This window comes from Strix aluco, chromosome 16, assembly GCF_031877795.1.
Source record: "Strix aluco isolate bStrAlu1 chromosome 16, bStrAlu1.hap1, whole genome shotgun sequence".
Classification (NCBI taxonomy): Eukaryota; Metazoa; Chordata; class Aves; order Strigiformes; family Strigidae; genus Strix; species Strix aluco.
The window spans coordinates 18,072,406-18,083,100 of record NC_133946.1 but is presented as its reverse complement, the minus strand read 5'-3'; the positions used below and the strand labels follow the sequence as shown (position 1 = coordinate 18,083,100).

Sequence of the window (10,695 nt, the reverse complement as noted above, 5' to 3'; positions counted from 1 at the left end):
AGTATGCCCATAAAAGCTCTTAATTCCTATCTATTTATTTTCACCTTCTAAGCTCCAGTTTCACTTGCTGCCACGGCCAGCATTTTCCAATGTGCCTGCCTGGGATCTTGAACCCACGTTTAAGCACCTCAGCAAACACAGTCCGCGGCTTTGCACACCCTCTCTTTGAGCTTCTACACACAAAACACCCTGTTAATAATTATTTGCAGCGTGGGACTTGGCATCTCAGCCTCTCTGGCTGCGAACCCCTGAGTGTTTCCCAAGGCGCTCTGCCACCAGGGTGGCTTAGGGTTAAGGTTATGGTCACAAATGTGAAGATGCTTTGCCCCGCACGCACTTGTAGGTTATGGGTGGAGGGAGGTGTGGGAGCATCCCTGCAGGACACCGCAGCTGCGCCGGGGTCCTGCAGCCTCCAGCATCCTCTCCCACTGCAGCCAGGAGTCAATAAAGCCAAACTGCTCGGACACTGCCAATGCAGATGTCTGTTAGCAGCTAAATACCTACCAATCTTCCCTCCTTGCAGCGCCACCATTTCATAAAAAATTCCTTTCTCTCTCAAAGTGCTAAGTTGTTTGGTTTTTTTTTTTTTTTGTCAGTGCAACTCTAAATTGACTGGTACAGTGAGTGGCGGATTAAGGGCATGCTCCTGGGCAAAGGTCTCCTACAAACTCCTCGGGGCCAGCTGGCTGCAGCCTCCGATCTCTGGGGTCACGCGCCCCCCCTGAAACAAGGGCCACTTGTTCGGCACCACTGGCAAGGCTGGGCTCGGCGGAGAAGGCAGCTGGTCTGCCTGCTTCTGAGCGGGGCAGGGGCATCGCCTTCTTCACATGTCCTGGGGTAGTCCCAAGCAGCGGCAGGTCAGTGCTGGGGGCGGTCCCCGACACCAGGCAGCTTTGGCTGGGGTGGTGCAGGATTGCTGGAAAGTCAATGGCCAGAGTCAAGTGCAGGTCCTTGGAGCCCCCTTTGCACCTCTGTGCACGTGTTCATTTCTTTTCCTGGGGTGGAAAGGTGTGAAACACAGCAGGGCTCAAAGGGAGCCTGTCCCTGTGGGTGGCATGGTGCTGTGAGCTGCTGCTGCCTTGCCCTGGCCCCCAAACCTGAGATCAGAGAAGCTGATATTTAAGAGGAGGCTGAGGGGAGACCTCATCACCCTCTACAACTACCTGAAAGGAGGTTGCAGAGAGGTGGGGATGAGTCTCTTTAACCAAATAACAAGCGCCAGGACAAGAGGTAATGGCCTCAAGTTGCATCAGGGAAGGTTTAGACTGGATATTAGGAAGCATTTCTTTCCAGAAGGGGTTGTTGGGCGTTGGAATGGGCTGCCCAGGGAGGTGGTGGAGTCCCCATCCCTGGAGGGGTTGAAGAGTCGGGTTGACCCAGCACTGAGGGATCTGGTGAGCTTGAGAACGGTCAGTGTGAGGTTAATGGTTGGACTGGATGATCTTCAAGGTCTTTTCCAACCTAGATGATTCTGTGATTCTGTGAAGCATCCTGCAACCAGTCCCAGCAGCTAAATCCGCTTCAGGCTGTAGGGACCCCTGTGCACCAGCAACCCCTTGAATGAGGGAGATTAAAATGCCTCAGAAAGCCAAGACCTGAGGAGCATCCCAAGCATTAATGAACTTATTACAGATGCCTCTAAGACAGAAACAACAAGTTTGCCCTTGCAGCAGCAGGTGAAGCTGCAGGAGTCCTTGCCAGAGGGTGTTTTTGATGCTCCATGTTCAGAGCAGGGCAGAAAAGGGCAGGTTTTGATGCCACATCTTTGGAGCAGGGCAATAAAGAGCAGTTTTGATGCTACATGTTTGAGCCATGGCCTGAAGCAGCTGCACTTGACCCTATATGATGTAACCCCACAAACTCTGAGTTTCCTTCCTTTTTTCCCATTTTGGACATGTTTTGCCCCATCATCCCCCGCCGTGCTGACAGTGCTGGAGGAAGGCACGTGGCGCCTTCCCCCTGCCTCAGCAGCTCGCTCCCTGTGACAGCTCACGTGTGCCTGTCCCCACCACCCTTGACTCAGCTAATTCCCCTTTGCCTAAGACGTTGACCAAGCTCCTGCTGGTGCTGTCCAGGCATCGGCAAAAGCGATGGGTCTGAGCGGCAGAGGATGTCCAGGACCACCATCACCACCACCATGGGTCTGTGTTCCCACCACCAGCTGCCACTGAAGCATCTGGCTCTGCACGGTGAGCATGGGTGGAGATGGGCGTTTGGATCCCTGCACCGAGCCCAGCGGTATCTGACCTGCATAAAAGTGGGACGAACATCTGTACCTGCTTACTGGGCATGTTTTGAGCATCCCATAATTAATGTTTGCTCAGCAATTGAGGCTGACAGATGCTTAGCGTTATTAGCAAATGATGAGTAGCTGATGTTGATGTTGCTACCTCGAAACACCTAATTTCAGCATCTGGACTGAGCAAAAGGGCCAGGGGCCAGACTGCTGGTGCCAAGACACTGCCAGGCTTTGTGTCTTTGGAGGTGGCTTCCTAACAAAGCCCTGCACACAGGCATCCCTGCTCTGCCCTGGCAGCCCTGAGTTTGGACCCACATGGTGGCCACAGTGGCAGGGACAGGACCTGTGCTGGTGGCATGGGTGAGAAGTGCAGAGCCCCCAGGCTTGGGGTAGCAGGAGTGGGAGTGGGCTTGGGGACACGGATGCAAGAAGATATTTTGGGGGCCTAATTCAAAGCCCACTGAAGGTTTCTTGTGTATTTAACCCAGCTTGATGCACCAGATAAAAGAGCTGGATGTCCGTAAAGGAGCACCAAGTTACCCCAACCCTCCTCCCACACTGCTGAACATGGGTGTGAAAGACAAGTGCGCACATGGGGATGCTCATTCATTCATTTATTTATTTACTGGGGGGAAGAAAGCATTGGTGAGAGCAATGCTTGTGAAGCCTTTAAAAAAACCTTTCTGATTACATGAAGATTAAAAAAACAAAGCCACTGTCATCTTTTTCTCCTCCGTCCATAATCCCACTGCCGCCCAGCAGGCACTGCCCTGAGCAGCCAGTTGGTATTTTTTTACCAGGCTGTTCTGGGGAGCTCCCAGGGATTTGGGGTGCCGTGTCCCTGGGCAGCACAGTGTCCTCTAGTGGCAACCGCTCACATCCAGCTCTGGGGAAAGAAACCTGCAAATGAATCTTGGGGACTGCTTGCTCCCCAGGAAAATTAGGAGCAGACTCCAAATTGCCAGAGGAGAGGCATCCCTGCATGGGTGGGTGGCTTGGTGCCAGGCAGGGTCCAGAGCACACTCACGGACCCCATCTGCCTTGAGCAGCTGCACTGGGCACCCCCACCCATGGCCCTGGAGTCCCGTTTAAGCTCAGGCTGGGCACACAGTCCTGTCCTGGCCCCTGCAGGGCTGGCCTGCAGCCCACAGCCCCGGCCCTGCGTGGCTTGTGCTGTGGGCAGCCCATCTCCTGTGCTCTCTCCCATTGGAGATGCACATTGGAGCTATGGGGCACCTCTGGTGCCTGGGTGAACCTCAGAGCTGAGTGTCCTACAGGTCTAGGTCTCCTAAGGGCACTCTGTGAGCAGCCTGCATGCCTAAGGAAAGGTGACGTGTGCTATAATATCTTCTGTAAGGGGGAATAGCTTGGGCTTGCTTTCTTCAACCTTGTTACCTGTTTCTAAAAAGTTTATATGTCCTTCACAGCTTTGAAGCCTTTCTCCTTCTGCTGAGTTTGGCTGGAGCTTCCTGAAGGACATGCTAGCACATCATCCTCCTCAGGAAACCAAGCTGAGTGTGTCTGGTGACTCAGGGTTTTGAGGGCTTCCTTTGGGCAGAGGTCCTGGGAATACATCTTGGAGACTGTCTGAGCACAGCCAACACTAGCATTTTTAGTGCTTGGTTTCATGCTTCCTTTAGCTCATGTGTGGGGCAATAGCTTCATTTATTTCTTTGCAGAAGGGAAAAGTCCCCAGGTCCTACAGGGCAGGTAGGTGGTAGCCCTCAGTGCCACAGCAAAGGTGCCCTTCCTTCCTGGAGCAGTTGCATCTTTTGGCTTTATCCTAAGACCTAAAGGACCTCTTATCAGGAGCAGAAATGAGCATCAAGTCTGCATGGTAGTCCTTGCTCTCATGCAATGCTCTCACCCCCTTTCCCTGAGGTTTGCTTGCTGCAGGTTAGGAAATCCTTCCCTCTCCACCAGAAGGTTTGCCTTCAACTGGCCCGGTCCCCTGTGCTGCTGGGAGGGATGACTGCTGGCCTGCAGCCCATCAGCAGCAGGAGGGGACCCAGGCAGAGGGTACACCCACATTTCGAGCTCCCTGGATGTTATGAAGCCCATCGTCAAAGAAAATGTGGGGCTGGATCTGGGCGAGGATGGGGCCCTTGGGAGCCCCGTCCATGAAGAAAGCCTCGTCAATGGCCAGACCCCATTCCCGGAGCGTCTTGATGGCTCGGATGCCCATGTCCCGGCCGCTGCGGGCGGTCACCAGGTAGGTGCGGATGGGGGATTTTTCCTGGCTGAACTTGTTGCGCATCTTCCCAAGGTGCATGGCAAAAGCCTTCAGGGGACCCTGGAAGCACAGCAAGACACTTGGGTGTGGGTGGGAAACAAGGAGACATCTACTCTGCCTGTACAAGCCACTTGTTCCTCTTCCAGGGTTTCTCCGTGCTCTGCAGAGCACAGGGTTGCCTGTGGGGTGCGGGACTGGGCAATGCTGGGACTGGTGCTGTGCACTGGGGTGCTCGGGAGGAAGGTGAGAGTTGTGGTGCTTATCCTAACCTCAAAGTGACCAGGAAGGTACGTCCCAGCGAGCAGTGCCTCTAGGTCTGAGTCCTGCAGGGACTTGCACAGCAAGACGTCCCAGCCTACAAAAGGTGACATTGGGGGTAACCACAACCCTGGATATTTGGGAGAGGATGCTCACTTATAGGAGACAACAAGCCAGATCCATATCCAGTGGGACTCCAGATCAGGCCCACACTAGGGACCAAGTGGTGGATGCAAAGGGAACCTATAAGAATTTGTGCTTTTTTTGGCTACTCATGGCAAAGCTCTAGCGGGAGAGATGCTTATGGTGGGTGCAGAGCCTGTGGGTGCCCACGACAGTGAAGAGGCTTGCTCACCTCTCCCATGGGCACAGCCTCCATCGCCCGCTCGTACTGCACTGCCCCCTCCAGCCCCTGCTCCCGGAAGACCTGGTCCGTCTCATCGGAGAAGAGCACGGCATCCCCGTCAAACACCACGCGGAGTGGGGTGCTGGGGGCCTGCACCTCTTGCTGGAAGACGAGTGCTGCGGAGACCCCTGCAAGACAGAGCGAGCTGGGCCTCAGGTGGGACACCCCCTTCTGGGGGCAGCTCCTCCCCATGCATCTGCTGTGGCCCTGTCCCACACCACAATATCAGGGTCTCCAAGCCAAGGGGCTTTCGGTGGGGCCACCCCAGCCTCTCTAGGGCTGTGTTTTATCCCCTGATGGGAATGGATGAGAAAACGTGCTGCTCAGACACTCATGTCTGCAGAGATACTGAGCTCTGCTAAGAGGTGATGGGTAGTTGTGTCGGCACGAGCAGCCCTCCTCCTGGTGCTCGCTCACCCTGCCAAGACTGGCTTTAATGCCCAGATTTAGCACTCCGTGCTGTGAGTAATAGGGACTGGCACCTCCACTTGATTGGGGTAATTGGCTTAATTACAGGTCTTTTCCTACAAGCTGCTCCCTGCCCGCCCTCATCCATGGACCCAGGCCCCCGGATGAGAGACTCTTGTCAGAGCAATGATGCTCTTCAAGGAGGCTCCAGGAATGTGCTGTGTAGTGAAGGAAAGCCCAGGCTGCAGATGGCTTCCTTCTGACCTTGAAGGACCTTGGCCAGCTGATGTGCTCATACTCAAGCAAATTAATAAGGAGGCAATTAACCCCATTAGAGCTGTTGGGGAGACTGCACTCCTTCCGATGCAGATCAAGCATGTGCTTACATATATCATGGAGCACATGGTAACTGCAGATACCAAAAAAGCAAATTTCTGTAGCATCCTCACAAAGCCCTTGGAATCACCGATGTACTCACATTGATCCAGGGAGCAGCCATGGGCAGCATCTTTGGTTAGAAAGGCTTAAATGTCAGGCAGGGAATGACGAGCTCGTGGCAGAGCTATGGCCAGAATTATGCATAAAGAACTTGGTGACTTGTGAAGGCTCTAAGAAACCCTGGTGTATTTGCAGGCTACTGGTGGGGACAGAGATTGAACTGTTCAGGACTGTCCTGGTAATCAATGTGCCATTCACCCCCTTGCCCATGTGGCAGAATGGGCTCTGGTGTTGTCTCTTGGTACTGAGCTGCTTGGGAAAAGTGTGGTGGGTTTGGGGACATGGGATGGAGGGGAGAACGTACCTCTCCGGAGGGCGTTGCAGACATCTGTCCTGTCAGCTGAGAGGAAGAGCTTGACCCCGTGGGACTTCAGGTACTGTGTGGAGTCCTCATCGCTGACGAAGCAGAACTTCGAGATCTCCAGGCCTTCGGGTCAGGGGATGTGAGCAAAGTCTGTTATGGGGCAACATCCTCCTCGCAGCACCCACCTCCCCTCCCCAGGTCTCGGCGTGCTTTGCTGCAGAGCTCGGGGCAATTAATTTCCCAGTGCTGTGTGGGGAACCCACCCATGTTCTTGCTGCATCTTCTTGCCCTGTTGCTCCTACAAAGCTGCAGAGTGCAGTTAAATATTCTCTTCATCCCTCCCTTAAATGAGCCTTCCTGACAGCACTCTGGGATATTTTTTTTTTTAAGAACTCTGTTTCTTTAGTTGCTGCCTGAGGATGCCCAGGCTGTGCAAAATGCTGCCAGACTCCCTGGTGGGAAGGATATGGCTGAAGGGAGCCGGGTGCCACCAAGGAGCCTGTACCCTGGGCGTGCTCCAGCACCCTGGGCAAGCTGCCTGGGGCTGGCAGGAATTGGGCTTGTTTTCAAAATAACCCCTTCCCCTTGTATCCCCTGGCTCTGTATTTGCCACTGATGCCCCACTGTGGTGCCTTATCTGCTTCGCAGCCTTCTGGGGGGAAGCAGGCACCCCGGGGGATGGGGTCCCCCTTACCGTAGTGCTTGGTGCTGTTGATGATGCGGACGCCGCTCTCTGGGCTGTTGTTGGAGAGCACCAGGATGTCGAAGAGGTCCTTCTCTGCTGGGTTGCTCTCCAGGATCTTCTTGTTCACATACTGTGCTGCCTGTGAGGTGAAGATGAGACTTTTTTGGAAGGGCATGACTGCAATGGTTTGCTGAGGCTCTTCTGCACTAACCTTAATGGTCAGTGGTTTGTGCTGCTGGCTATGGCAAGGCCAGCATGTTATGGAGAGCCAGACAGAGCAACCATCCTGCAAAAGCCATCATCAGGAGGGCAGGGAAGAGGATACCCCACCAGGGAGGAGGTGGACATGTGGAACTGGTGAGGAGCACAGGTCTCGATCCCCTGCAATGAGGCCAAGAGGCCAGGACAGGCATATCTGCACTCCGTGATGGGAGCTGAGACCTAACGCTGGGAAAGCTGAGCTTTCACCCCATCCTGCGAGTGTCTGCATGTGCCCCTGACCAGGTGTGGGGCTCACCTGGATGAAGGCAAAGGCTGTGCCTGGTTGCAGGGGCTTGTCTTGGTTGGATTTCTGGTGCCTTGTGTACTCCTCCTTGCCCTTCTCCAGGTAGAGCTTGTGCTCCTCCTCTAGGTTGAAGATGGCTCTGGTGGTCACCGCAATGACCAGTGCCTCACTGGGGTCTTTCTGCAGGACAGGGAGGAAAGAGGGGATAGGGGACAGTGAAGAAGGAGCTTGGGGAGGTGGGGTGGGCAGGGGGACACAGGGCTCCACCGACCAGGGTGGTGGGGTGGGCGTTGGAGGCATCACCCATGCGTCACAGTTCCTGATGCCAGAGGGCCTTTGGAAAAGAGGTACCAAGCCCAATCTTCATTTTCAGGCCAGCAAGGATGAGGCAGGCAGTTGTGAAACCCTAACCTGTCTGGTAAGTGCCATATGCTCTGAGGACAGCTCACACCAGTGGGGATTGCTTCATAATTTTTCTGTTTGTGTGCACAGCACAGCCACGGCCAACTGTTAGTGCTGAGCTGGGCACTGCTGGGTTTCTCTGCGTGCACTGGTGGTTTTACCCTTCATTTGTGTCTGTTCTGGAGAGTTTAATAAAGTCTCTATATATGTACAGAAGCTGCTGCTTTCTCCCTGGCTGCTCCAAAACTTAAGTGTGAGCAAATGCACCCATCCAGTCCATGCAACTGGAGGTTCAGCCCTGCAACCTCTTCCCATGTGGAAATCACACGGACCTCAGTGGGACGAGGTGCCCAGCAGCCCTGGGACAGGCCACTTCTGCTGAAGCCTAGGCACAAGCAATTCAGGCCACCGCAGCTCCGGGTTGTGGTGTGTACTCTCCTGCAGTGGCATTTCAAAACTTGCTTTAGAAATACAGGATGTGTGTTTTGTAATGAACAACCTTTTACCTGTTTCACGTCAGTGTTTATGACTGTGCCTTCAGGCTCTGCCATCTTCGACTTCCAGCCTCAAAGAGAAAGTATACAGTTAAACCAATACATTATAATATTGGCTAATTGAGAGAGGGGGAAGAGTGGAAAGGAGAGAGGGGACATCCTACCCACCAAGTGGAGCAGTCCAAACGAGCCTGCTTCTGCTGGCAACAGCTCTGCTCTGAGAAAACCTAGTCTAAAAATTCCAGTTAAATATGGAAAAGTGGCTTTTCAACCACAGACCACTGCTTTTTTCTTTTCCCTCCCTGAGGAGCATTTTTCTCTGGGGGGAACTGCTGAAAGCAGTTGTGGAGCTCTTTTCCCAGCAAAATAAGTCCGTCTTTAAAAGCCAAAATAGGTCAGATCTTATGGGTAGGCTTCTAGTTCACATCCTTATTGCCTTTCTTGCTACTTTTGCTTGAATTTGTATCCACAAATAAGCAAGTTCACTGCACGAGCAGCTCATCTGCAGCTGTAAAAGGCCTGAGTAAGTGGAGATGTGTGGTGAGGGCTCGGGTGCAGGATGGGGCAGGTCTGCCCCTCCACAGCCCTGTGAGCCGGCCAGCCACTCCACTGAAGGTCTTGGTGCAGGCTGGGCTAAACCAGCTCTGGCAGATGAAAGTCTTGGGGGGGGTTACAGGGTCTGCCTGTGCCTAGCAGCTGAATCATAAATCCCATTTATTTTTTGCACACTCAGGTCCTGTGGTTTCTGTAACCACCACGCTGTACAATTCATTTCTATGCACTAGTCAGTGTTAGAAGTGGACTTTCAGGATTCAGCCTGTAGGATGGGAACTGTTCTCATTCCCACCAAGGGGGATCCCACGGGGGTTATTTCCACCCAGCAGCTCCTACAAGGACACTGCAGGGTCTCTCTGGAGAGCAGAGGCAGCTATGACTGCTCTACACAGATGTGCTGGGAATGGCAAGGGGGTTAAAACCTCATTTACCAGTTCATGCGCTACCTAGTTAGTGGGTTGTGGGGCTGTGCAAGCACAGACCAAAGCCAGTATGCAGTGGGAAGGCCAAGTCAGGGTCTCCAGGGAGACCTGTCTTTTGCCCCAGTTTTCTCTAATTCATTTTTATTGTTCAGGGACTGCAAAGTGGTGCCTGGGCTAGTAGGAAATGCACTTGGCCAATGCTAGCCTGGAGAGCGAGAGCCTTGCCATGGGGGGCTCAATGCTTGCATGTGCACTCCCTGACTGCCTGGGGGTGGAAAGCCCTGCCAGCACAACTGCCCCCCAGCCAGGGGTGCCTGGAAAGCCAGGAGATGCTGAGCATCCCTCCGCTTCCTCCACCCACACCCCATGCTGGAAAGGGGTCTCCTCCCAGAGAGTAGGGCAGGGGGTGGCAACCACCAGCCCAGCTGAGCAGGGTGAAGCTTTCCTCTGACAGAATTTCAGCCAAATACTTTTCTGAAAGTGAAAATTAAATGAGAGGAGGCAACAGAGCTGAGCAGCCCTTCCTGGAGGGAGAACACCGCCTCGAATTTCTGCTTTGTTTTCCCAAGCGCTGCAAACCAAGTCTGACTTCTGCTTTCCATCGACCTGCCCCTAACAACGGCAGCATTGTTTACATACAGATATACCTATCCCCACGTGCGCACATCTCCGCTGCGAGCACCCCCCATGCACACAGTGCCGGACACACAGGAAAGCGTTTTAGGCGGATGCTTGCTGGTCCCAGCAGCCCATCCTACCGCTGCGCAGCACGGAGCAGATATTGTCCCACTGCACACAGATTTTCTAGAGAGAAAAGGCAAAACTCACCTCGAGCGCTGTCTCTGCTCCCCAGCGCAGCCTGTCCAGCGCCAGCATCCAAACTTTGCCCAGGATGCTGCTGTTTATATTTCCCCCTCCCCGTGCTGGCAGGAAGCAGGCAGGAGCCAAACTGGGGTGCAGCTCAGCTCCCCGGTGTGCTGGGATTTGTAGGCAGCCGGGCAGGTTGGCGTTGTGCCCAGGCCAGACTGCATTTCCCAGCTGGCGCCGCACCGGCGGCTCACGGCTGCCCAGGCCTGGCCACGGCCACAGCCACGGCCATGCTCTGGGAAAGGGGCTCAGCCCTGATCCTGCTTTTTGGGGTCCCTCAGAGCTTGTGCTCACTCGCCGCTCGCTGCCCACAAGTGCTGCAGCGATGTTCTATTTCTGTAGCTGGGGTATTTATAGCATGCCTCCAGACTTCTCATTTCCCAGCCCTTGAATACATAATGGTGGTGTTTTCAACCGAA

At 54.1% G+C, this 10,695-nt stretch overlaps 1 protein-coding gene across 1 annotated transcript; it reads right to left on the bottom strand.

Moving 5' to 3' along the window:
• Positions 1-2,838: 2,838 nt before the first annotated feature.
• On the bottom strand, positions 2,839-10,391 carry LOC141930647 (cytosolic 5'-nucleotidase 1A-like). The gene is made up of 7 exons (XM_074841826.1): positions 10,238-10,391; positions 8,445-8,503; positions 7,549-7,716; positions 7,041-7,170; positions 6,347-6,469; positions 5,086-5,264; positions 2,839-4,532 (listed from the first exon to the last, which is right to left on the bottom strand). The coding sequence occupies exons 2-7, from the start codon at positions 8,487-8,489 to the stop codon at positions 4,230-4,232; spliced, it is 948 nt and encodes a 315-aa protein (XP_074697927.1). The 5' UTR covers positions 8,490-8,503; positions 10,238-10,391; the 3' UTR covers positions 2,839-4,229.
• Positions 10,392-10,695: the final 304 nt, after the last annotated feature.